This window comes from Podarcis vaucheri, assembly GCF_965113315.1.
Source record: "Podarcis vaucheri genome assembly, chromosome: 3".
NCBI classification, from domain to species: Eukaryota; Metazoa; Chordata; class Lepidosauria; order Squamata; family Lacertidae; genus Podarcis; species Podarcis vaucheri.
In genome coordinates, this window is record NC_138761.1 from 12,982,786 (window position 1) to 13,010,623 (window position 27,838).

At 44.4% G+C, this 27,838-nt stretch overlaps 1 protein-coding gene and 1 long non-coding RNA gene across 9 annotated transcripts in view; one reads left to right on the top strand and one right to left on the bottom strand.

Annotated features, from left to right (window-relative positions):
- The window catches only part of EML6 (EMAP like 6), a 174,534-nt gene that overhangs the window by 16,617 nt on the left and 130,079 nt on the right, over positions 1 to 27,838 (bottom strand). For 4 of the 8 annotated variants that reach the window (XM_082217209.1, XM_082217211.1, XM_082217212.1 and 1 more), the window contains 9 exons: positions 10,511 to 10,589; positions 8,205 to 8,334; positions 7,742 to 7,840; positions 4,791 to 4,811; positions 4,242 to 4,415; positions 3,724 to 3,932; positions 3,054 to 3,211; positions 2,588 to 2,702; positions 677 to 865 (listed from right to left, as the gene is read on the bottom strand). In XM_082217209.1, the coding sequence (XP_082073335.1) occupies positions 677 to 865; positions 2,588 to 2,702; positions 3,054 to 3,211; positions 3,724 to 3,932; positions 4,242 to 4,415; positions 4,791 to 4,811; positions 7,742 to 7,840; positions 8,205 to 8,334; positions 10,511 to 10,589 (1,174 nt within the window). Of the gene's footprint in view, positions 1 to 676; positions 866 to 2,587; positions 2,703 to 3,053; positions 3,212 to 3,723; positions 3,933 to 4,241; positions 4,416 to 4,790; positions 4,812 to 7,741; positions 7,841 to 8,204; positions 8,335 to 10,510; positions 10,590 to 15,451; positions 15,697 to 24,798; positions 25,439 to 27,838 lie in introns of those variants that run through there. The other 4 variants (XM_082217215.1, XM_082217210.1, XR_014218163.1 and 1 more) reach the window with 4 other exon arrangements.
- Positions 17,282 to 24,770, top strand: LOC309529828. The gene is made up of 2 exons (XR_014218498.1): positions 17,282 to 19,050; positions 24,150 to 24,770. It is a non-coding gene; the product is annotated as an uncharacterized lncRNA (long non-coding RNA).

Consider the following 27,838-nt stretch of genomic DNA (forward strand, 5'->3'; position numbering starts at 1 on the left):
TGAAGGTGTTATCCTGGCAAGTGGCCATTGATAGCTTTATTCTCCACAAATGTGTTTCATTTTCTTTTGAAGCCCTTCGACATGGGAGGCCATAACTACACACTGTGGTAGTTTAACTCTGTGATGTGTGAAGAAGTACCTCATTTCCTACAATATCTGTCTGGGAGCTTGATTAATAACAGCAGGTTTGCAAACACAGTGGATTCAGATCCCTTGATATACAGCTCTGGATTTCATTCGGTTGGCAATAGAGCCAGTTTCAACAGACTGAAAAATGTCCTGACGATCTTTGTTAATCAGATAGTCTGAAATGCTTTACATCTTTACAGCTTGCTTGGAAAAGCCCTTAAAGGTGTATATAAGTAATAATGATTAGTTGTGATAACTGGAGGTTTGCTGCGGAACCCGGAGTTCCAGAGACACCTTTGCAAGTCACCAGGCATGATCCAGGCAAAGTTAAGCACATGTGGCTCAACTGAATCTAATTTGTACTCAACAGTTCACCAGTAGAACAGGGGTTATGTTAACCCTCTGCGTAGAGTTGCTGTCAGGGCAAACACAAGAGATTATGAAGCATTTTGGAAATGAGAGGTGCAATGATAAATTCTAAGCTCCAATAACAGGAGTAGCCTATAATTTCCCTAAGTACACTGAATTCAATCCAAGCACCTCTTACTTTGTCACAAAGGTCCCAGATCCTTGCAGTGCCATCATTACTAGCAGAGATGAAGATGTCTTTGGAGGGATGAGTAGCCAAGCCCCAAATCTCTCCTTCCATGTGGCTGTCAATCAGCAGGTTAGAAGCACCATTTTTCTCTCCAATTTCAATTATTTCCCCATCTTTGGTTCCCACTAAAATTTTGCCCTGTTGATATTTCAAACAAAGTCCAAGTCAGTATTTATGTATTATTATTTTTTTAAAACCCTCTACTTAGAGAAGCATGAATTTCAAAAGACTGCTGCATTTTTTCCACATATTATTATTATTATTCATTTCATTTCTATACTGACTTTTTTTTTAAACCCCTCCAAGCGGCTTGCAACCTACATTAAAACATCAAATAAAATAATCCAGAATAAAACATTACTGAAGAAAGTCAAACATAAAGTATACATTCAAAGCAACGTAATTAACAGGAAACTAAAATATTATCTCAAGGATTTCAAAATAAAGCACTGCAAAGGAAGCCAACCACAGAATGCACATGTAACGTGGCAAAGTTAACAAAAAAAAGTCTGATCAAAGGAAGAGAGAAGAACAGGAAGTACTACATGCTCCTTCCTCTCTGGGGAGGAGGGGATGATATCACAGAGAACCTTCTCTACCAATTGCATTTCTATGGTCTGAGTATCTGCCTATTTAGCAATACATCTCTGTGGACTTAGCCCTTTCCCATGCTCACTAGCAAGAATATGCATTTGTTAGATTTGGCTGCTAATCTCCCACACATGGGAGCTGCAAGGTTGTTCCAACAAGTTTCCCCACCTACCCACCAAGATGTTAAGCAGATGCAGAGAATGCTGTGCTACTCACAAGAATTTCTGTCCCTGCAGGAATCTTGGGCTTGAAGGTGGGCTCTGTGTCTAGGGGGCTGCGCCTCCTCTTTCTATCAACACACTGCCTCTCCTTGGGAGACAACACTAGCTCTAGTTATCTCCCGCTTGGACTACTGCAATGCACTCTATGTGGGGCTACCTTTGAAGGTGACCCGGAAACTACAACTAATCCAGAATGCGGCAGCTAGACTGGTGACTGGGAGCGGCCGCCAAGACCATATAACACTGGTCTTGAAAGACCTACATTGGCTCCCAGTACGTTTCTGAGCACAATTCAAAGTGTTGATGCTGACCTTGAAAGCCCTAAACTGCCTCGGTCCAGTATACCTGAAGGAGCGTCTCCACCCCCATCATTCTGCCCGGGCCCTGAGGTCCAGTGCCAAGGGCCTTCTGCCGGTTCCCTCACTGCGAGAAGCCAAGTTACAGGGAACCAGGCAGAGGGCCTTTTGGTAGTGGCACCCTCCCTGTGGAACGCCCTCCCACCAGATGTCAAAGAGAAAAGCAACTACCAGACTTTAAGAAGACATCTGAAGGCAGCCCTCATTAGGGAAGCTTTTAATGTTTAACAGGTTATTGTATTTTAATATTCCGTTGGAAGCCGCCCAGAGTGGCTAGAGAAACCCAGCCAGATGGACTCGGTATTAATAATAATAATAATAATAATAATAATAATAATAATAATTACACCAGCTATTCTTTCACCTCTGAATGCTTCTGCTGTGTCACATCAGGCTGTGCTCTGCTGTCTCATCCCTGCCATACAGGTGTCCCTCTTCCCCAGGTGTCCGCCACTCATGGCCAGAATAAGGAAACCCAGAGGGAATCAAGACAGATTGTCTGCTAGATATTCAGAACCATCTTCCTCAAACACCTACTTGTACCCATTGGCGCTTCCTAGCGTCCTTTTCTCCATAAGCGGAATCTCTCTCTAAGTGCAGATCGCTTTTTATTGTTTTGCTAAACGCTCAATCTTAACAAGAGCCCCTTGCGAGGAGAACAAACGGCAATGCATTTTGCGTATCTCACGTACTTTGCCTCGGCACACCGAACGGACACACTCCACGATCTGCCCTGTCTCAAGCTGAAATGCCCGGCAGCGTTTCATCTCCTGATCCCACAGTTTCACAGCACCTCCTTCTTTCGTCCTGGGGGGGGGTAAAAGTATGCAGGATGTCATTTAAGATAGCTTCCGCGTTCCCTTTAAAGGCTGGCTGTGTCTTTCCTGCAATGACTGCAAGGCACCTGCATGTCTAAAAACAAGTGGTAACCCCACCCCACCAGGCTGAGGTGCATGTTTAGCATGTTTTCAGATCCACGGATGCCCTATAATTAGCACAAAAAATGCAAGCGACCAAAGGTGGAGATGTATTTTGTTGTAGCATGCAAAGCAGACTTTCTTCATTGGGAATTAACAGTGATTTGAACTCCTCTCTGAAGAAGTGGGGCAATTGTCAAGCGGTGGCAACTGTAAACAGGAACAAGTTATAGTCTCTTACGGTCTTTCTTTCCCTCCAGTGACAATGAGTCCATCGCGAAGCGTTGTGTACATTGTAAAGACGGGCCCAGTGTGAGCTTTTGCCACCAGTCTGATTAGAAAGTGATCCTTCCAGACATAAACATCTCCATTTATGGCACCAGTGAAAGTAAGGTTATTCTGAAAGAAACAGTCATGAGTTGCTTTGTAAATGCCATTTATTAAAGGACTCTGTTACTTCTCAGCATAATTAACCACGATCTTGTAGATTGTCAGCTACTTTGGACCAGTGTACTTTGGCATCTACCCTGACCCTTCATGAATGGATGGATGGATTCCATTCTGAAGTTGGTGCACTCTAGCAGAATGTCTCGATTCCAATACGCCTAGTTATACAACCTTTGGTCAAATGGGTGGGAAATGTTGGAGCTGGTTTGGAAGGACCTGATTAGAAGAAGCACAGGACTTACTTCTTACCAGAGACTACAGAAATGAAGAAGCAACTCAAATCATTGAGATAGAAGTGAGCAATTCTGAAGCCTGTTTACTTGTAAGTAAGTCTCTTTGCTTTCAGTGGGACTTACTTCCTAGGAAGTAGGTTTCAGATTGCAGCCTTAGTCATGGGGGTGGGGTGGGGGTGGAAATATCCCGCCTCCCTGCTGAAAATCCCACAAGTAAAAGCACAAACTCACCGCTCCAAAGGCCACAGAAAGCATGGTTTGCATTTTGGCATCTTCCAACGAACCAATGACTCCCTTTTTATAGAGCAAAGCGCTTCCAGCCAGAGTCCAGAATTTCATGTGTTTGACTCCAACAGAGACAAACTGGGTGTCTGAATCTGGACGGAACTCTACAACAAAGATCCTTTCTAGGTGGCCTCCTCTGCTTGCAATTTTAGCACCTGCGGAAATCGAAAGGGAGCGGCAAATCAGTAAACACAACAGATGTATCAGTGTTTCTTAAAAGCACCGCACACACTTTAAAAAAGTTGTTTTAACATTTAATGTGTGGCTTTGCCTTTAGAATTCGTGGTTCTTCCAACTACCGTATTGGCCCGAATATAAGCCACACTTTTTCGCCCAAATTCCAACTGTGAAACGTTAAAGTGTGGCTTATATCCTCCCGCCCTGAATTTTTAAGGTGTGTCTTATTTGCGGGTGCAGCTTATATTCAGGCCAATACGGTAGTAAGAAAGAGACAGTGTACTCACCTTCCTGCCATCTCCACACTGTGATTGTATGTTCAGGATCAACTCCCACAGAGACTAGGAGCTTGCCAGTAGCGCTGAAGTTGACGTAATTCACTCCTTTGGAATGGAAGCAGCGCAGCATAGACAAAGTCTGCTTAGTCATAGCATCCCATATGTGGACAGAAGGTGTTGTACCTGATTTATTTTAAAAGGAACGGGGAATTAAGAAAGTTTAATTTAAAGTCATCGATCTTGAGAGGCAGGTGCATTTTATCAACAGTAAGGCAGCTAAGACGGAACCATCAGCATCCCTCCCCAAGAACCACATGTAGTAATAGCTCATGGAACACACATGGGGGGAGAAATATCGGACTTCATGACGGGAGACATGTTCTAAAATGATCATAAGGAAGTATTCATGGAAAGATGCACAAAACCAGGCACAAATAAACCAAACCTGCCCATGTTCAACTTGTATCTGCAGTTGACATAGATACAACAACAGGAGGAGCATGAAAAGGACCTGACGCGACTTTTCTGACTAGGACTCACAGGAGAGGAAAGCCTTACCTGGAAATTCTGTCATATCACCTGCATGGTGTGGGCAATGGCAAATGAGAAAGCACCAAGGGAAAACAATAGCGGAAATAAGTCACTGTTTCTAATGCTGAAGCGCTCAACATCCAGCACCAGAAGGAAGAAGCACCAAATAAAAAATAAATAAATAAAAATCAACATGAATATGGATAAATAAACAACAAAAACAAAAGAAAGGCAGGAATATAGTTGAATCATATATTCAACGTAATGCATTTCTGCTGATACCTGTAGAGAACCAAAATTGCCCCAATGCAGTGGGCTATTCTGCAAAAGAAGAATTTCCAGTGCAGACTGACGGAAATGTAACACTGGCTTTCTCTTCACTGCTGCCAAGAGATCATGAGCCAGTCTTGTGAATGTAGTTCCCCACTTCCCTCTCAGCAAGTACCCTCTTAACCACAGGAATGGAAAACACTAGGATTGACCTTAGCTTCTGTTAATATTAACCTGATTTTGAACCCTACCTTAGAATCATAGAATCGTACGAGTTGGAAAGGACCAGGGAGTCATCTAAAGCATCCACGACAGATGGATGTTTAAAACGATGTTGTTAAATACTCCAAGGGAGGATCTACTCTTATGGTTTTTAACGTTAAGGAATGGTTTTGATAACCTAGATGGACACATTGAGGTCCTACCTTTTACGTTCATAATGTGTTATTACCTTGCCTTTTTTATTGCTTATTTTTATAGCTTTATACTTCAATATTGGTAAAACACTGCTCATACACCCCTATGTAGGGTTTTACCTTTTCTTTTCTTTTTACTGTATTTAAACTCCAACTCCTCTCCAATGGTATTTGAGGGGTGATGTTCAGGGAGGGAGGAAAATTAAAATGTGGAGCAACCAGCAACAAGAAGCAGGGAAAGAAACAGTGTTTTGGAATAGAGTGTGGCCGGGTATTACTTATATCTGACCCCTCCCCTCCAAAAAACAAAACAAAACCAAGGTAAAAAATGTTTTAAATAACAAGTATGGGTTGTTGATCAGAAGATCGGCAGTTCGAATCCCCGCGACGGGATGAGCTCCCGTTGCTCGGTCCCTGCTCCTGCCAACCTAGCAGTTTGAAAGCACGTCAAAGTGCAAGTAGATAAATAGGTACTGCTCCAGCGGGAAGGGAAACAGCGTTTCCGTGCACTGCTCTGGTTCGCCAGAAGTGGCTTAGTCATGCTGGCCACATGACCCGGAAGCTGTATGTCAGCTCCCTCGGCCAATAAAGCGAGATGAGCGCCGCAACCCCAGAGTTGGTCACGACTGGACCTAATGGTCAGGGGTCCCTTTACCTTTTACCTTATGCCCTATGACGTTTTAGAACGGCATTATCTAATATTGTTGTAATAGGGGGAAATAATGTTAAATAGGTCCATGTAGATCCAGCCCAAGCTGTAAAATGATGTCAAACCCCCTACACACACAACCATGATGTCAAAACATTGCCATGCCCTGCTCCACCACCCAAGAGGAACGGAATTTTCCACCGGCCAACCAAGCTGCCAACACAGCCAGCCAGTAAATATTCTCAGTTCCTTAAATATTGCTAAAATTTTCGTTTGGGCATTTTGTGTGTTTAGATTTACTTTCCTGACAGATATCCACAAAGACAAGGGAGGAAAGGGAGATTTCCTTTGGAAATGTTGTCGAGAGCCTCAAGCCTAATATTTCATCGGCAGGAGAGGTTTCAACTTAAACCTCTCAGCTTGTGAAGTGAGATGATTGTGTTAGGCCCCAAATCATCTATCTGCATGCAGGTAGTTTCAAGCTCTTAAAGAAACACAGGCGTTTTATTAGGTAGCTATAAATAGAGAGTTCCAATGGAAATGCTGACTGAGACTGAATCAGAACTGGAGTTCCTTCCATGTGGCAGGTTAATGAGAAGACAGCGAATTAAGGAAGCCGTGGTAAATGGCAGCACACCAAACAGCTGTTATCCAGAGATTCCCCAAAGACACGCAGGGGCTATTTTGATGACAGTTTTTTGCTTGGGTAATATCAAAGGCGCTAGCTAGCGTAGAGGGCACATTTTGCATGTAAAAACTGTCAGGGTTAATGCCTAGTATTGCCTATCAAATCCTATCTCTTCATTACGGTCAATTACCAGTATTCAAAAGGGAAACTGAGGTCCGAAGAGATGAAATAGCACCAAACAAAGCACAATCGAGGACCATAGCAATGAAATAACTTGCAGCTGTATCACAGTATAGAATGCCAGGCATAGAAAGCAAAAATAAAAGTTTGCTAAAAAAAATCAGTCCCGGGTGGGTTTTACATGCAGCAACGTAGCATTTAGTCCAGGGGTTGGCAAACGTTTCCGCTGGCGGGCCGGATCACCCGTGCGCAGGTGCGCTTGCACCCGTGCACATGTGTACACCGCTCTTCCCCTGCTGGCTTCTGGAGCCATGGCGGGGGAGGAGAAAGCCGTGGCTGCATCCCGGAAGTCAGTCCCTGTGCGGAGCTAAACCAGCATGGGGAATGACCGAGCGGGCGGCAAGGACCGGGGGCCAGTTTAATGACCCCCTTGGGCCGTATACGGCCCACAGGCCCTTGTTTGCCGACCCCTGATTTAGACACTCTGGAAGAGGGAGATGCGTTCTCTCCAGATTCACAGGGATGTTTCCCTTGACTATTTGCCTGAGACCTCAGGGAGTTGCTACATGTCTGAGCAGAAAATTCTGGCCTAGGTGGTCACCTTATATTGGGTTCAGAATGAAGATGCCCATCCAATAGCAGGGAGGGGGGGGGAAATAATTCAGGAAGGATAACTCTGTCCACTTTCATACTCCCTGCATCTAAACTGAGGGCCAGCATCATAGAATCACAGAATTGTAGAGTCGGGAGGGATCCCGGGGCTCCTCCAGTCTAGCCCCCTGAAATGCAGGAATGTCAACTAAATACTTTACTTTTAACTTGACTATGAACCTACCAATCTGGCTGGTTGCCACCACGTTTTTGTACTTTGGGTGCTGGTTGACTGTTAGGCAGAGGATGTCATCTGTATGCTCCAGGTAGAAAGTCTGGCTTCCTATGTGATTCCAAAGAAACATTGGTTTTAGAATAGAAATTGAAACAGAGGCGATTGCAATATACGTACAAAAAGTCAGTCCTAGAAAAATGAACTCATCTGAAGAGGGGAAAAGGAAATTATCACTTCCGTTTGCATAAGAACAATTAAAACTTGATATAAGAATAGCTTTTAGGCCATTTCAACAATGATTTATGCTGCAATTTTAACTTGCTTATCTGGAAGGGTGCCCTATTGAATTCAAGAGGACTTCCTTCTCAGCAAACCTGAGTTAAGATTGCACTGTTAGCGATTTGGCATAAACACCTGTTTATGCCATACTTCATCATCTATCCATTATTTACTCAAAATGTCTCTGAATTACCTGTGGAAAGGTTTTGAACTATGCATGCTGCAGCAGTATGGAAAATAATATCAGCACCATCGTTGAGGTAATGAAGGTTGTTGCGACAATCGAATCCGCGATACCCGAAAACATGGTCTAAAGCCAATTCCTAGAAAGAAAAATGTACCAAGATAATAAGAGGGTTATATGCTACTTTTGGTGAACACTTCTTTTTTCCTCCTCAAAGGAGACACATCAGCAACGACATTTTAAAGAGAGACATTTTCTCCAGCCACCAACCACAAAAAAGTAAAAATCAGAGAGGAACAACGTCCAAATTGTTCTGATGCTGATAATGTTCGCAAAAGTTTATCCAAATCATACAAAGAAATTCTGAATCAATAAGCAACATGCAATTAAAAAAAATGGTTTGCAGAACATTAACAAATATTTACCTCATTCGCAATAAAGCCAGTTCAACATCATAAGAAATAAGAATTGTAGATTAAAGTAACAGCTTAACAGACATTTCTTGCTCTTCCAGAAGTGATGGGACCAGGTTTTCTCCATGCTATACTCATCCTTATTAGTACTCAAGAAGCAAAATATAAATCCCTATGCCACAAATCTATTGGTAAGTCTCCATGGGATGAATGCATGTGAGTTCAACTACATGCGGTGCAATACAAGGTACTGAAGATTTCACTTAGCATTTACCTTTTCATATTGTCAAAGGAGAAATTAAAAATCTAAGGGCTCATCCAAACCTATCTTTGCTCCATACTTCCTAGGCAACTAGTCTGGATTTTTCAGGTCCACATCTGAGCAGACTTTTTGTTGTTGTTCTTCCAGTGCTTTTCTGGGAAAAACTGCGTTCTACTGAACCTGCTAAATCAGAGCAAATGCAATACATGGAAAACCCAACTGCTGTTTGCTCTGATTTGACTTGGAGCGTTAAAAGGGACTTTGACAAGCTGGCAGCTGCCTTTCCAAACATGACTCTAATTTGGTCAATGCTCCTGGAAAAATGTGTGTGGCGTAACAGTCTTTGCCCAGCTGCCGCTAACAAGGCCGGGAAAACTCGTGAACCGAGCGGTGACTTGGAAGGTGGAAGAACTGAAGGACCAGGTGATTGCGCACCTCGCCATTACGTTCAGCAAAAGAGCCCCTCTTCTGTGCTGATGGCATACATCTTTCCAATCGGGGAAATGATGTTTGGTTGGCCGTGGTCTCTGAGGGCATCAGAGGCTGGTTGCAGGTGTGAGGGTATTGGCGGCAAGCCTTCAGCTCAAGTGGCGGTTAAAAGGTAAAGGGACCCCTGACCATTAGGTCCAGTCGTGGCCGACTCTGGGGTTGCGGCACTCATCTCGCTTTATTGGCCGAGGGAGCCGGCGTACAGCTTCCGGGTCATGTGGCCAGCATGACTACGCCGCTTCTGGTGAACCAGAGCAGCACACGGAAACGCTGTTTACCTTCCCGCCGGAGTGGTACCTATTTATCTACTTGCCCTTTGATGTGCTTTCAAACTGCTAGGTTGGCAGGAGCAGGGACCGAGCAACGGGAGCTCATCCCGTCGCGGGGATTCAAACTGCCAACCTTCTGATCAGCAAGCCTTAGGCTCTGTGGTTTAACCCACAGCGCCACCCACGTCCCATTGAGTGGCAGTTAGGTATTGGTAAAACCTGGATTGGGAGAGGGGAGGTGTGGCCATCCATTCTAAAGGGTATTCCGCTAAAGGAATCCGGGGGTCATGGTTCCTGTCCAAAGCCCGGGTGGAGACTAGGACCATGGCACGACCTTCCGCTGATCCTGGGGGGCACTCCGAGTTGACGTGCATCAACAGGACTCTCCCTACTGGTGGTTAACCCTTGTGAGACTTCCTGCAGGCGGGCAGGAGTCAGATATAGTCGGTTCAATTCCAATGCCTAAGCCAATACCGCTCACATTCTGTAACCAACAAAGTTGTGGCCTAAATTTTGCCCATTAACCTAAAATATGGTGCCCACATGTTATTTTTCAACACAAGGGGGAGGCCTAGGGGTCTTGACATGCAGATGGCATACATGGAAAACACAAATGCTGTTTGCTCTGGCAGGTAGCATTATTGGAAAAACTGACACAAAAATTGAAAGCTGCAAGAGGCCAATAAGAAATTCATTTCAAATTAAACATTTTGCATGGCTTGTGGAGAAGAACATCAAAAACAAATAAAAATCACTGAGGGCAAAGACCAGCTTGTTGCTTGTCCGTAATTGCCACCGCACACAAAAACTCCCAAACCAAAGCAAAAACATCATTCAGCCCAGGTTGCAATTAGCATAAAACAACGAAGGATTAACCCTGACCTCAACCAGTTTCCTTTTTTTATTGATGTTATTCTTTTGCAGTTTCTCAGGTTGAGGAGCAGCTCTGCTAACTGGAGGCCTGAAAGAAGCACAATGAAAACACGAAGATCAGCACACATGAATGGGTCAGAAATAACCTACTGGATAATGAAACTAGCTGGCTGGAGGCTGGGTGGTGTATATCTTGCTGTCAAGGGTTTGAGATTATCTATGGTCAGGAGAATGAGTTGCACTCTGCCGTGTTATTTCAAAATAACACTGGAGTAAATCTGAAACAACGCCAAAGGTGTTTTGGCTAGCATATGAAAGAGTCCCTTACGTATAAATGTCAGGAAAGGCGGCTGATTTCATAAAAAAGAAAGGAAGAAATCTGCACCAATCCCAAAGGCTCCTGCTCACTTGTATGGTTGTAAGCTACCTCAAAGGCTGCTCTGACCATCAGGAGTGGCTTCTGAAGGATCTGGGTATGTTTAGCCTGGAAAAGAGGAGACACGATAGCCATCTTCACATATCTAAAGGGCTGTCACATGGAAGAGGGAGCATGCTTGTTTTCCCCCTGCTCTGGAAGACAGGACTCGAACCAATGGCTTCAAGTTACAAGAAAGGAGAGTCCAACTAAACAGGTTTTTTTCTGACAGTAAGAGCTGTTCGACAGTGGAAGAGATGCCCTTGGGAGGTTATGGACTCTCCTTCCTTGGTGGTTTCTCAACAGAGGTTGGGTGGCCATCTGTCATGGATGCTTTAGCTGAGGTTCCTGCACTGTGGGGGGTTGGACTAGATGACCCGTGGGTCCCTTCCAACTCTACAGTTCTATGATTCTCTTGGAGAGGGCTAAGATGGCAGGGAGAGGATGTGCACATAGAACACTATGTGTGGCCTTTTGCCTCCCGGCCTAAGGCCACAGCTCAGTGGAAGAGTGTCTGCTCTGCATTCAGAAGGTCCTGGGTTCAATCCTTGCCATTCCCAGGTAGCAGAGGTGGACTCAGGGCTCTCGGATTTCAGCCGTGCCCCATGCGACATTAAACTTTGATACCCCTTCCCTCTTATGCTCTGTTCTACAGCACTGCTGCTGCGCCTCCTGCAGCATGGCACCCAGTGCGTCCACAATGGTCGCGCTACCCTCTGCAGGTAAGGCTGGGCGTGTCCCCTGTCTGAAACTCCGGGCAGCCACTGCCAGTCAGTGAAGACAGTATGTAGCTAGATCGGCCAGCAGTCTGATTCACTGTAAGGCATTTCTAAGATGAAACTTTTCTTGATCTTTAAAAAAAATAGGAACACAAGGAGCTGCTTTATAGCAGTGATCCAGTATTGTCTGCTCTGACTGGAAGTGGTTCACTAAGGGCTCTTGTTCACTCTCCAAGAAGGGACTGGGAGTGGATGGAATCTTTGCAGAAGCTTTTGAAAAGGGGCAAAAAATCCACAGCTACTCTGTCGTCTCTGATTGATTTTTCAAGGACCCAGCTGTCAGCATGAAAACAAGCGCTGCTAATTCAAACAGCATCTCGGTATGAAACGAAGAAGGCATGAAGAACATTTTACCATGTGCAATATAACTTGACGACGTTTATTGACTCTGTGGTTTGTTTTTAATAAGGCTGTGTGTTGTAGACATCTGACCCAAGTGACTTCTGAGTCCTCCTAGAACATGACTGTGTTTTCTGAAAGATTGGTTGCCAGACGAAGGCAGAATGTTTTTGTTAGTGAGGGCTCGGTTTTCTATGTTATTTACTGAGCATTTGTTTGGGGGTAATAATAACTGGCTGATTTTCTTCCTTTGCTTTGTTATGTAAGGATCAGCCAGAGACATTGACTCATAATTCTTTGTCTCTACTGCAGTAGCAATTAATGCCTGCAAAGTAAACAACTATAATTATTGGGGTGGTGGAAATAGAACAGAAAAGACAAATACAATGAGCTCTCAGATACAAAGCCCTTATTGCTGGCTTCTATAAATACTGCTACTCTTTCATGCAAATGGAATAGAGGTCTACGGGTTCTTTCAAACATGGGCTTAATATTATGAATAAACCACTGAGATATCACAAATAGGATGCTGGCAACAATGTGTTGGTTTTTTTTAAAAAAAAACTTTATCTGATTTCCCTTGGAAAGGATGAATCTGGATTAAATTGGGGGGCAGGTATGGGCTGGTGTTTTGGTAACAGTGGTGTTAGTACTCGCTGCATGCATGCTTTTTGCAGAGTCCACATTGGATTGCAAAAAACGTGCATGCAATGAGAAGCACCGATCCCATAATTAACACCCATCTTGAAGACGGTGGAAGACCCCTGCACAGATTGGGTCTTTGTAATCTTAAGCACAAAGAAGAATTAGAATACTCTTGCTAATAAGAGGCCTCTTTATTTCTTTTTGGCCTTCAGTGTGACCTGTTAAAGAGCCCTGGTTTCTTGAACTTCAAGAAGTAGTTTGAGAACAACTTTTTAGGAGCATAACTTTCTAACCACAGGGTTGTTGCACACGGTGCTCAAATTATGGCAGCAAAAATGGGGGGTGCATAATGACATGATTAAGTCTTACCACTTGACTCCTTCCAGTTTTAGTAAAATTATCACTCTCCTGTAGTCTTCTTAAAAAGAGTAATGGAGAGTACTGTCACAAAAGGTAAGGGGTTTATGATCCCTTTGCCCCCACCCCTGTAATATAGCCATTCAAGTACACTGTGAGCAGCCATGAAAACATGAGTTTCATTGTGAGCATTTTTTTTTAATTAAAAAAAGAGGATATTTCATTGTTAGGTTTAGTTATTCAAGCACACCCATACAAAAACTTGCTAAGACACAAATGTACACGGAAGACATTTCATGGCTTGCAATAACTTTTTGATATTAAGACCAAGGTCTTGAAAACGCTGGCAGCATTAATATAAACTCAAAATTGTAAGTAAGTTTTGATGGATGTAATAATGGAATACTGAATGGTATAGTTTTTGTAAAATATGCAGGGATTTGTGATATGCAAAATGAACCATGGAAAGAGAAGAGGGGAAGTCATTGATATCTTAAGGATGTAAAAATAAGTACTTTAAATTGTAAAACAGAATATATATATATATATATATATATATATATATATATATATATGCTTTCGTAGATTTTCACGGGTACAGGAATGCAGGTTTTGGTGTCTTCGGGTGTCTTCCCGTGTAAGAGTCGGGGTGTCTGGGCGACGTTTCGACGAGGTCTCACTCGTCATCTTCAGGCTGGTGCTTTCGGCTTCTTGTTACTGGAACAGAGCAGAATCTGGTGTTTGAGTTCCTATAAATACTGTTGAGGGGTGTGGTGTATAGCCTCCAACGTTCTGGGCAGAGAGGAAGTTCCTAGATTAGTGTGTCTTTTCTTCTTTTGTTCCTTAATTACTTGAGGGATATCTTGAGTGATTTCATGAGTGATATTCTGAATACCACTGGGTGGGTCATTAAGTGTAGATTAGTTGCTAAAGCTCTCGTGTCTTGACCTCTTGAGCTTGTGAAGAGTTTTTCTGAGAAGATGGCTGTGCTGCATTTAGTTGTGCTCTGGCTTGGCTTCGTGTATAGGGGCGAGCTGTAATTTTGTGCCTTGTGCCAGCCAGATCTGTGTAGGGATTGCAGGGGGGTGCAGCATCCGGAGGTGCCACTATAGTTTGGCTACTGGATGGAGTCTGTAATGTGTCTGTGGAGAGGGTCTGGGTTTGGGTCTGGTGTGGTTGAACGCCGTCACCAATCAACCTTGTTTTTCTGGTATCCATTGGCGATTAACACATTTGAGAGATTCTGTAACTCAGTTGTCAAGTGGTCTTTGTCAGCCAGGCGTTTGGTTCTGGAGATGAGAGTCTTGGCTACGGAGTTTATTTGTGCAGGGTGGTGGTGTGATTGTGCATGTAAGTAGCGGTTGGTGTGTGTTTTTTTCCGGTAGATAGTGTGTCCTAGGGAGCCATCAGGTTTTTTGTAGATTAGGACGTCAAGAAAGGGGAGTTGGTTGTTGTCTTCTATTTCCATAGTGAATTGTATTTTGGGGTGTAGGCTGTTGAGATGTGTGAGGAAGCTATCTAGTTTTTCTTTCCCGTGTGGCCAAATTACAAAGGTGTCGTCAACATATCTGAGCCAAAGTTTGGGTTTGTGTTCTGACTTGTCTAAAGCATTGGTTTCAAAGTGTTCCATGTACAAATTTGCGATGACCGGTGAGAGGGGTGATCCCATAGGTCGCCCAGACACCCCGACTCTTACACGGGAAGACACCCGAAGACACCAAAACCTGCATTCCTGTACCCGTGAAAATCTACGAAAGCAAATATATATATATATATATATATCACCAAGGTCTAATATGTCTTTCCCAATGCACTGAATGAAATATACAATACAGTGGTACCTCGCAAGACGAATGCCTCGCAAGACAAAAAACTTGCTAGACGAAAGGTTTTTCCGTTTTCGATTTGCCTCGCAAGACGAATTTCCCAATGGGCTTGCTTCGCAAGACGAAAACGTTTCGCTAGACGTCAAAACTTGCGGAACGAATTAATTTCGTCTTGCGAGGCACCACTGTAGATCAATTATTATCTTTGGAGGAATGCCAAGCATATTATAGTAAAATAAATAAATCCACTGGAACAGCCTTCCCCAGCTTGATGTCATCAAGATGTTTTCACCATTGGGACTTGTCATCCAAGACATCTTGCAAGACATCAGGTTGGAGAAGGCTGCAGTCAAATGACAATCATAATGGAGGTACAGAAATATGTATCAATGACCTTGGAAGCAGACTTTTAAAAATACAGGTCGTCACAAAGACGACAGCTCATACTGACCGTCTCACATTATTTAGCTATAAAAAGTTGCAGCAAAGTTATTGAGGAAATAGCGGCAAACCAAACGACCACAACTCAGGTAGGTAAGTATGTTCAGTTTAAGCATGAGCAAAACACTTCAACACTGAAAAGAGTTACCTTGATCCCCTTGTAAGCAGCAAATAAAGCCAAGTGAGAAACTTAGTACAGTTCAGAGAAACAGAGTGAGGCCATTATAGACATTCATGCACAAGCCTCTTTTTGAACTGACCGGTCATTCCTGTGAGGCCATGCTATTCAAGCATGCCAGCAAGAACTAAAACAGAAATTAAAAGAGTGCACCAGTCCGCATATTCAGAAAGATCATACCCTGACATCGTGGGGCAAAGTCTGCACTAAAGATCCTACAAGACAAGGAGAAAAGAGAGAGAGGAAGCTTTGTCAGTGCTCCCCACGTACTCCAGACAGCTCTGCAAAAAAGTCTTTTGGCATCTTGCACACCTAAAGAGAAGTCCAGAGTATAGCAACAGCTTCAAACAATAGATGGATAGTTTGTTTGCTTTTTTGCTCTAAAGCATCATATATAAAACCGGTTTGCCATGGAGCTGACACTCAGCAGGAAACTGCAGAGAATCACAACTCCTCGAAGAGTGTTCCTGTGCGATATAAGCGCTTGCAAACACAAATTTGTCACATCTCCCTGTGTCTATTTGAGGTGCACATTGAAAAAAATATTTTGAATGCACACCTAAATATGTAATATTTGAAGTGGCTCCTCGTTCCCTTCCAAAGGCAACTTTCCCCTATCCCGATGCTCTCCAGATGTTTCAGACTACAACTCCTATCAGCTACCACCATGCTGTCTGGGGCTGAAAGGAGTTGTAGTCCAAAATAATCTGGAAGGTGCCAAGTTGGGGAAAGGCTGTCCTAAGAAATACCAGATTCGCCGCTTCACCGGCCTGTAGTGTTGCAGTGGAAGGAGAGTGTAGGATAGGACATGTTTTCTGCATTATGTTGATCCGAAGGCTCTGTCTGTGAAGTTTCACTTTAGAGGGGTGGGGTGGCTGTAGAGAGTTAGGGCTCGTCTGCACTTCCACTTGTCCCATGTCAAGAAAGCACAAAGTTTCCCCACTGCCCTGCCCCTTTACCAGGGAAACCTGCTCTTTGGCTTGAAATGGGAGCAACGAACGTTGAAGAGCATAGGTGTGGCTAAGCTCTTGGTGTACAGCTGCCGTTGACTCCAAACGCCCAGTCCGTTTCGTTTTTAAGAGATTCCTTAAACAAAGGGTACAAAGTGCTCCACCACCCTAGACAGCTGCCTTCTCCCTTGTCATGCAAGGCTAGTAAATTCTGCAAGGCTGAAGTGGCAATTCAATAAGCTTTTGGGTTGAAATGTAGTCCAATCACTCCTTTAAGCTAGCATTGTATAATCTTCTAATTCTACTAGAATTACCGTATTTTCCCATCTATAAGAGGCCCCCATGTATAAGACGCCCCCTATTTTTGCAGCAACAACCAATCGCCACTCCACCCTTGGCACTTTCTGTGTATAAGACGCCCCCTAATTTTTGACATTATGGGACGCGGGTGGCGCTGTGGGCTAAAGCCTCAGCGCCTAGGGCTTGCCGATCGAGAGGTCGGCGGTTCGAATCCCCGCGGCGGGGTGCGCTCCCGCTGCTCGGTCCCAGCGCCTGCCCACCTAGCAGTTCGAAAGCACCCCCGGGGGCAAGTAGATAAATAGGTACCGCTTACCAGCGGGAAGGTAAACGGCGTTCCGTGTGCGGCTCTGGCTCGCCAGAGCAGCGTTGTCACGCTGGCCACGTGACCCGGAAGTGTCTTCGGACAGCGCTGGCCCCCGGCCAATAGATGTGAGATGGGCGCACAAACCCCAGAGTCTGTCAAGACTGGCCCGTTCGGGCAGGGGTACCTTTACCTTTACCTTAATTTTTGACATTATTTTTTGGGGGGGAAAACTAGCCTTATACATGGAAAAATACGGTAAGTGAAAACCAGCAACTCGTGTCTCAGGAGCAATTTCCAAAAGGGGTGAAGAACTGAAGGATTCCTCACCCCACTCCCACTCTGCAGGGGGGAAATAGGAAAAAGCATTGTATGAAAAGTGATTTAAGGCTGTGTTCCTCTGCCCACTAACCTGGGAGTAAGCCCCATTGAACCCAATGAGAGTTACTTCCGAGTGAGCATATATAAGACGGTGCTGTAACACAGCGATCCTATGCACACGTACCCCAGAGTAAGCTCTGTTGGGCACAGTGGGACTTACATCATTCTAGGCACAGGGATCACCAGGGCCAAGAGGCAATGCTGTGTCTGAATATCTTCTCTAACATCCATTTCCACAGGAGCAGTAAGGAACCTGCCTGCCGCTCCAACACTGAGTAGCCCAGCCACTATCAATAGAAATGTCCATGGGTTGGAGCAGGGGTCGGCAACCTAAGGCCCATGGGCCACAAGAGGCCCACGGGGGTCGTTTAACTGGCCCACGAGCCGCCCCTGAACCGCGCTGCCTACTCAGTGAGTCCCTGCGTGCTGCACTAAACCGGCGCAATGCAGCGTAGGGACTCACTTCCGCGGCGCAGGAAACTGTGTCTGTGCATGCGCAGACACTGGAAATCATGTCTGCGCAGACGCAGACACCAGAAATTGTGTCTGCGTGGACGCTGACACCAGGAATCACATCTGCACAGACGCAGATGCCGGAAATCGTGTCTGCGCAGGGGCAGAAAATCATGGACGGGCGAGAAATTCGGCTCACAGAGGGATCTCCGCTGGAGTGAACCAGCCCAGGTGAGATAAACCTTGCTGACCCCTGGGTTGGAGCAATGTTCCTCCTTGCCCTTCTCCAGGGGTCAAGGAGAACGGGCAGGATGCTCCGTCACCCTCTCAAAAGCAAAACACTCTCAGCATTCAGCTGCTTTGCAAAGGGACTACCGGAAGCAGTGGCAATCACGGATTGTGCTAGCACAGCTCCCAAAAACTGTCTGTGGGGGGAAACTGCTTTTCATAAATGATAATTTACACACCTTTAGGTAGAAAAGGAACAAGGAGGTGTTTGGATTTGGCACCACTTCTTCCCCCGCCCATTATAGCTGACTGTGGTTACGCTTTACATTTAAAGCACATGGCTTCCCCCAGTGAATCCTGGGAAATGCGGTTTGTTAAGGATACTGGGAGTTGTTAGGAGACTCCCATTTCATCCAGAGAGCTACATTTCTCAAGGGTGGTTTAACAATCAATCCCTCTTCCCAAGAAACTCAGGAAAGCCCTATTCCCCTCGCTGTGCTACCATTTCCAAACAACTATCAGCACCCTTAACTAATTAAAGTTCCTGGGGGAGGTCATAATTGTTCAAATTGGGATGGTACTGCTTTAAATGTGTAGTGCAAAGAGTTCATGATCCTCAGCATTTATCACTCTTTGGAACTGCATGAACAGCATCAGACATGCGGTGCTTGTAATTGCCAGGATCAGGGCAGAAGGTGTGCATGGAAATTTGAAGCCTTAGCAGCAACAATTTGGAAAGTACTCAAAAGTTTCTCTCGAACCAGTTTTTCTCTTCTTTCTGTTTTAGTATAGTTTAGAAATGAACCGATTTCCACAGTTCTCCTCCTAAGGATGTCTGATAAAGTTTATGGGGAAAGCAAGGCAGGATTTGTGGAGAAAGCGAAGGTGAAGACAGATGTAACACTCAATGTGGGAGCAGAGCTCTGCAAGCACATCCACTGTCTCAAAACAAACGGGTACATTATTTTGTCCTGGAACAAGCTGTTGGGAGTGGGTGGGGGGGCCATGTTTTTAGCATGCCAGGGAAGAACAAGCAAGTGCCAGGGTACCTATTGGCTAGCGCCTATGCCGTCACCAACCTACCTCTTCCATAACTCCCAGAGCAGCTCTCCAAATGTTTTATTTTTAAAAAAGTTTGTGGCTTTTAAAATTGTTAAGTGAAGAATATAAAAATTTAATAAAGGGCATATACTATTTAAAAAGAAGCTGCTCAGTCTGCCTGGGGAGTTGAGCCAGTCTTCTGTTTGCAAGACATGCATGAGTGCAATGGAATTTGTGAAGCGAGGCTCATTACTGCGGGTTTGAGAACCCAACGTGACCTGCTTTTAAGAATGTTACATCTGTTTTCACCCCAGGAAGACACTGCTCACCATGACATAAGCCATATAGGAGAAGAAACACAAGATATAATTTGAAAATGTATACATACATATAAAATTTTGTAAAATTTTATATTTCTCTATGCACAGCACATATATGCGCAAATACTCGGTGTATTCATATATACATAAACATGTATATATGCACACATATGCCTTTTGCAGTCTGACAGCACCTCAAACATTTGTCTAAGAGATGTAAAACTAATGCCACATCACAAGTCATGTAACACTCCTAGGAAGTCTGGTGAAAGCTGGCTTGTGACCCCCAAACCGCTTCATTCTGAACAATAAAATGCCATGGATGTGAAATCTGTATGGTTGTTAGCAGAATATATTCACCCTTAAAACATCTTAGTAAGCTGAATGGTACATTCACAGAAAGCTGTGTGGGTTTTATTTCCCTCCCCCCTCTGGTTGTTGCTTATACTTACTTGACAATTCCCTGCCTCCAAAGGAAAGCAAGTTAAAACATAATACAAGTATTAACGGTTTCTTTGCAGTAACATAACAAGGAAGTGCGTGTTTGCCACAAATGACACTCAGAGAAAGCTACAAGCGTTCTCAAATATTGCGGAGGAATTTCCCAATGTTCTGCAAATGTAAAGCACCACAAAACTCAAACCTGGCACTCTGGCCACCCCAGAGTCTTACTCTTCAAGGAAGAGGGAGAGTTATTGGCCCAATATTTGTTACGTTGTAGTGCACCCAGATTGGCGCTGTGGTTTAAATCACCGAGCCTAGAGCTTGCCAATCAGAAGGTCGGCAGTTCGAATCCCTGCGACGGTGTGAGCTCTCATTGTTCGGTCTCTGCTCCTGCCAACCTAGCAGTTCGAAAGCACGTCAAAGTGCAAGTAGATAAATAGGTACCACTCTGGCGGGAAGGTAAACAGCATTTCCATGCGCTACTCTGGTTCGCCAGAAGCGGCTTAGTCATGCTGGCCACATGACCCGGAAGCTGTACGCCGGCTCCCTCGACCAATAAAGCGAGATGAGCGCCGCAACCCCAAAGTCAGTCACGACTGGACCTAATGGTCAGGGGTCCCTTTACCTTTACTGCACCCAGATAATGGCCAGCATTGCAGCTCAGCAGCCATATGGGCCAGGTTATCCGGTGAACCAACAGGGGACTAAACTGGAACTGAACTAAAATGTAAACTGGATTTGCAAACCCCAAAACCTAAGTAAGTAATCATGGGAAATATGTTCATATGAGTCACCCTTCAAAGTGTAGATCGAAAGAGACCTGAGTAGGACTTAGTCGAATTAGCAGTGAAGAGGCACAAGTTACAAGAAAATATTTGAAGCAGGAATAGCTCGAGCTATGCATAAACATTGTACTGCATGGAATTAATTAATTCGAGGTTCTTTAGGGAAATCATTGCTGTTTCAGCCAGAGGAGTTACTAGAAGTTAAAGGCCACGGAACCCTGATTGAGAAACAGAAAATGCCAAGCTAGGTAAGGAGGGGAAGATAGCAAATTGACCAGTGCAGTTTGGTAGGAGAGGAAAAGTAAAAGCAGAGAGCTTGTTGTGTTAGAGACAGAAGTGAGGACAGGTTTGTTGAAAGAGGAAGGGTGAAAAAATAGTGCCCGAGGGGACTTGATCACCGGACACTTGCTTTACCAAGGATAGTGAAACCACGAATTCTCCAGTAAAACAGTTCTGATCCTGGAATGCTACTTACTGCATTCACGTGCCACTCTGACTCCACTTACAAATATGAGCAAGCAGAAAAGCAGATTAATATAATCAGGGCTGAAGAGGATTTAGGGGACCTTTCTTTTCAAGCTACCAATTGTTTTGCTGTGCATCCTGGCATAGCAGATCAGTGATGAATGGGCTTGCTCAAGCCAAGATGTTTGTCTCCTCCTTAAACAGTGATGTGCAAGATTAGGATCCTTGCTATTTCAGCAGCACCATCTCTCTCACTTACCTCAAAGGGTGGGCATGGCTGGAACTGTACTGAACATTCCCCAAAACACACGCCAATATGTTTTGGTGTAGATTTCCCACTGGCCCATTTTTATTGTAATACTAAGTGCGCTATTTACTTCAAAGTCAATGAAGTAAATGGTGCTGGAGAGACTCTTGAGAGTCCCATGGACTGCAAGAAGATCAAACCTCTCCATTCTGAAGGAAATCAGCCCTGAGTGCTCACTGGAAGGACAGATCGTGAAGCTGAGGCTCCAATGCTTTGGCCACCTCATGGGAAGAGAAGACTCCCTGGGAAAGACCCTGATGTTGGGAAAGATGGAGGGCACAAGGAGAAGGGGACGACAGAGGACGAGATGGTTGGACAGTGTTCTCAAAGCTACTAACATGAGTTTGACCAAACTGCGGGAGGCAGTGGAAGACAGGAGTGCCTGGCGTGCTCTGGTCCATGGGGTCACAAAGAGTCGGAGACAACTAAAGAACAACAACAATAAATAGGCATAGGATTGCACTGTTAGGCTCTCATCATGAATTTGGGCTCCCTCGCCTCTTCTGGAATAGCATCAATGAGGAGTCCAGAAGATTTCACTTCAATATCAGATTAACTTCAGGTAATTTTAATCATGTCCAGTTGAAAGAGGCCAACTTCAAACCACAGTTTATGAAGCTGGCTTGATTCAATTAACCATAGTTAAGATTAATATCACCCGAGGGTTTGGATGACATGCCAAACTGTGGTTTATTTAAAATGGAAGCAAAACGTCTTCTCTTCTGTAAAGTTTTTTTTTATTATTATGTCAAGAAGGAGAAACTTTGGAGCTCCTCTCAACGATGCTTGAGGATCGGCGAATACAGGGGAGCTTATGGCTGCTTATAGATTTCACCTCCTGCCTGAATTTGCTGATAACTTGGATGATCTGGAAGATATTTCTTCTGGCTGGCTGTTTTTGGAATTTGTAGCTGGCAGAGGAATCTCTTTCAAATTGCTTTACTGGCCGTATTTTATCAATTTAAATAAGTAAATTGGATCAATGAAATATGACCAGCACTTTGGCTGTGTGGGGCTGCTGCAGTGCATCAGCTAATTACATCTCCCTTTGGGCAAGCGGACTTTGCTTTTAAGAAGGAAGGACATTGCCTCTTCATCGTTTCCAGCGTACTCTGGTGTGCATTGAAATACAAATAGCGGACAGTCTTGTGAGCAATGCAAAAAAACACAAAGCAATATTCTGGGCCAGGCTGTCTAACTACGTCACTGGCTTGTATCTATTGCATACAATGAAACATTTCTGTAGGCAGCCTGATAGAAGTCAGAAGAATTATAGTCCTCAGTACGTATATACCTGCCTGAGCTAAGGGATCAGTGCACACACCAATCTTACGATTTTGCCAAGAGAAAGAACAAGAGGGAGTGGTTGTCTGGAATTCTCAGTTGAGTTTGCACTGACAAGGAGCGATCATGGATTTTATAGAGAAAATAACGGGTTTCCTCCCCCCCTCCCAATAATTGCTCTCATTTCAGGCTACTTCATTCTGTACTGAGCCAATCAATGTGGCTTGGCAGGAGCTGGCCTTCTGAATGGCTGGATCCCCAAGATCATGGCAGCAAGAATGTTTTGAAAAAACTTCCATATTGTGCAGGCAGAAGCAAGTGCAGAATATTTGTTACCAGCCCACACTTGAAAATATCTGGGTTGTTCCTTCTTTAAGTTCTCCCATTGTCCATTTTGCAGTATTAGCTTATCCTGAGCTGGCTACATTACCTACGCAACTGTTGGAAGCGGGAAACAGATCAGTTTGCTTGGAAAGGTTTGCATGGTGGTCAAGGCAGTGAGAGTGGGAGACCTCCAGATTCCTAAACTCTATTTGTCCTTTGAGTTCTGTGCTGACCTTTCCTTTGAAGCTTAGACTGATAACTCTCAGGTTGCACCCTCTCTGACGTCTCCATCTCACATCTCCATCTCCATCTACTTTCAGACACTGAAGTTGTTGAGATGCTGTCCTTTGGATCTCACTCTGAGAACAAAGGAAGCAAGCATGGCTGGCTTCGTTTCCCCAATGAGTCAGTTAGCTTGGACTACAGAACTATTTCCTATCCAAGGAACTTCTGACCCAAGAAGCACAAACTTTCTTTTTTCATACCAAGTCCCATTCTCAATGCATTACAGTTACGGTTGTGTGCCCCAAACAAGGATTCATTTCAGGATAGTTAACTTCTTCTGTTGCATATGAACTCAAGCTGAGAACAGTAACTTTGTAAGGTACCGTTTATATAGATGGCACAGCAGCAACAGAAAGGAGATAGGGAGGTAAAAGCCCTCCTCAAATGAAGAAGAAGAAGAGTTTGGATTTGATATCCCGCTTTATCACTACCCGAAGGAGTCTCAAAGCGGCTAACAATCTCCTTTCCCTTCCTCCCCCACAACAAACACTCTATGAGGTGAGTGAGGCTGAGAGACTTCAAAAAAGTGTGACTAGCCCAAGGTCACCCAGCAGCTGCATGTGGAGGAGCAGGGAATCGAACCCGGTTCACCAGATTATGAGTCCATCGCTCTTAACCACTACACCACACTGGCTCAGGTGTTTCATCCATGCAAACATCAAGCCTGTGCATCTCTCATGTAAAGAGGGCTAGACAGACAGATAGACAGACACTTCCTGTCCACCTGCTTGGCACATTCCATGTTCTCCAGGGGCAGATGAAGCAGCACAGCATGGCTCACTTTCTATATTTTCCTTCAGGGGTGGGGTTGGCTGTGTGAGAGCCCAAGACTTGCCCTGGATTATATTCCTTCCTCAAAAGGGGTAAATGAGTTGGTCCAAGCTCCAGTAGCTGCACACTGCCATAGCACCCAAACCCTCCCCCTTTGTCCTCTGTCACCATCAAAAACTGCATGGATGGCATTTCGAAAGGAGCAAATAAACTTAACGTGTGAACATCCATGAAGCAGTTTAGGCATTTCTCCTAAAAGTACCTTCTGCACACACAAATGAACCAACTTCACACAAACCAGTTAGTCTCAAGCATTCAAGTCGCGATGCAAAAAAACAAATGGGAGTCATTTTGAAAGGTAAGTCACATATCAGCTAGTAGTTAGTATTGGTAATAGCATAAGCGACTTCTGGAAGGTGCGGCAGTCCTATCGTTTGTATGCAGCATAAAAGGATTACAAAGAAATCTGATAATAACGTCTGAACAGGGAAATGATGGAAGGGTCTTTCATGAGACAGGCTAGTGCCCAGGAGGCAACCCTTTTTCTCAGACACAGTAGACCAACAGAAGAGATACAGCAAAGCACTGTTGGTGGGGTTGCATATACTCTGCAAGGCGCTGTCTTAATACTTCATATTTGAGTTGAGGCATGCTTGCCAAAAAAGGATGCCCGTACTGTGTTGGTTGTATTAGAGCAGCCTTTCTCAACCTGTGGGTCCCCAGATGTTGCTGAACTACAACTCCCATCACCCCTAGCTAGCAAGGCCAGAGCTCAGGGATGATGGGAGTTGTAGTCCAACAACATCTGGGGACCCACAGGTTGAGAACCGCTGTATTAGAGAAAGGCATCAGGGGGAGAGCAGAGCAATTAATGTGCCTTGTGCAATTAACTTTCTGTTTAAGGGTCACTTCCCCACTGGTTATCATAGAGGTTATTTGTTCACCCGGCCATGCAATTCAAAACAGACGGATGCTTAAAACAAGGGATACAAATCAGCTGTTAGTAATAGGCAAAATGCAAAGGCTTTGCAATGCCCCACATATCAGTAACATCAAACAACTGCAGACATCAGAAGTACCATCAACAATATGGCCAGCTTGGTTAAAGCGATTCAAGTCTGGCGCATATAAATATCTTTCTCATCCAAGGGACAATTCATTCGTGTCCTAAATATAAAACTGTATGGCTTACAATTGCCCTGGCTTGTCCGGGACAGTCGCGCTACTGACCAAATGGTCCCGTGGTGTGGGAGCACTTCTCTTAGGACTCCCACACCGCGAGACTGTTCCTGTGGCTCCTTTGATAAGTGCCCCACTCCTAAATTAAGCAGACAGAGCAAGGGGTGGAGAGCCAATCAGAGGAGCAAGAAAAAGAAGGAAGGGGACGAGAAAGGAGGAGATGGAGGGGAGGGAGAGATAGCAAAACGAGAAGGGAAAGAAGAAAAACGGGGGGGGGGGTGGAGAGGAGAGAGAAACATCCATTAATTTTCTCAATGAAACGCACATACTAAAATCACCACAGGATATATATGCCCAGACCCGCCTTGTTAAAACAATCATTACAATACAAATTTCACTTCTCTCTTTCTGTTGTAGAGGAAAGCCCTGAATTGGAAGGAAACAACAAAACATTTGGAGAAAGAAGAATCAAGGTCTACGAAGTTTTAGGGATGCAGAAATGAGGTTCAAAACAGCAGCTCTTTAAAAACAATTCTCAATCAACTCCTCAAAATGGACCATGTTATGTACTGAGTTGAATAGGATCCAAAATGCAGCAGTCTGATTGGTCCTAGAACAATAGGATTCAGAATGCAGCAGTCTGATTGGTCCTAAAACAATGCAGCAGTATGATTGGTCTGCAGGAGCCGCCCAATCCAGTTCCAGATGGAAGTGAATCCACAACCTGGTTGGCCTACAGGAGAATTCCGGAATTAGCCAATCACATGCAGCCCATTGTGTAAATAATGTATATAAAGCAGATACTTTGAGGGGACTTTCATTCCTCCACACCACTATGAGCTGAATAAAGAGCATTAAATCCACTCTCGACTCTGAGTATATTTCAGACCAGGTAATGGAACTCAACTGCATTTTTTTTTCCTTTTTGGGTGTAAAAGCATGACCCAGCCTGGAATGTTTTAAGGTTAAAACCCAAGTGTTTGTGGAGCATATTCAATGTAGCACTATGGCTAAGGTTCCCTCGGTGTAAGGATTTCTCCTTGTGCGACAAAAAATTCTTCCCCTGTCCTCCTCAGCACACTTCCTATGTTGGCTTTGGGTCCCACTGCAACTCTCCAGAGCAGATTTGAAAACAGCATGAGACTTTGTGGTGGTGGGGAGCTTTGGCGTCCGTCCATCGCTTCATAAACTGTGTTTTATGAAGGCTTGGAAAATTAAATACAACCCCTAGGCGCCAATACTATTTGTCACAAGTATACGGTTCCTCTGCGCACAAACCACATTGTGCTGAAGATGGAGAGAGCTGGTATCTTGTAGATTTGGTTTGTTTTTAATGCACGAAATTTCTAGCCCTCATAGCTGTGACCTATGAGGATCCAAGTCATTTTTCTCTTACTCTACAACCAGACAGAGAGGCCCTGTGAAGACGCCACCAAAAACTGAAGCAGGCCTTATGGGTCAGGGAAGGGTCTCTTCGGTAGTGGCTCCTCGAGTCTAGAAATAACTTACCTAGGGAGATGTCCATAGCCTGTACACTTCCTAAAGCATTTTTTTTTAATAATGGGGTTGCTGAGGCTAAATGTGCATTCAAACAACTGGTGGCCGGTTGAAATAATCTATTGGTCTCTGTTACATTTAACTTTATTGAATATTACTGGATAAGTTTGGTTTGTAATGTGGGAAAATGATTGCTTGTACATAAGAGCATGAGCAGAGTTCTTATTATTGCAGAGTGATTTTACAGCACGAGATATTGCTAAGAGCATGATGAGCACGTGAACACCTCATGTTGTCCTAAATGATTGGCTCACGTAGCATAACACTCTCTTTGTCTGTGGGCAAGGGCAAGGTTGCATTCCTTTTGATTGTTACTTTGTTGGGTACGGGGCAGAACAAGTGCTGTGCTGGAGGAGAGAGGATGAATCATTTTCACTGGACACAATAAACATTGTATGGCAAAAGCCAAAGCTTTTTCTTCAAGTCATCTTGGTGTGAGACTGATTATTTCGGATGTCGAGCAGGTTCTCGACATTGTAATGCCATTTAGATTTGTTGCTAAAGCTTTTTTTATTTTTAGTAAGCTGTTGCAACAATCTCGTATTGTTAGCCAATTGAGCATACTGTAAAGCAAGGTAAAAAGTCGTGAGAATAATCGGAAGGTTGCCCCTGGTTTTCCAGGCCTGCGGGAGATCAGGCTCAGCTGGTCTCAGCTGGTCCACGTGTCTAAGAGTCCACTATGGCAGCAGCAAAGGCTTCCAGTGGCCTCTCCTTGGCTTCTATTGGTCCAGCAAACACTTTTTGGCAAGAGATGCAGCAGAAACTGTGGTTTCAATCTACATTGTTGGAGCTGTCTGAATGCTCCTAATGTTTGTAAGAAGGAGGGGAGAGAGAGAGAGAGAGACTCTCCCTCCTTTTCCAGCTTCTGGAAACTCCGCATTTAAAAACCCCAGGGGACAACATGGAAGATATTCTTGGCATCTAGCCTGGATGGCTGCTGCAGGCTCTGGAACTACAGCTGCTGTGGTTTATGAGGATTGGC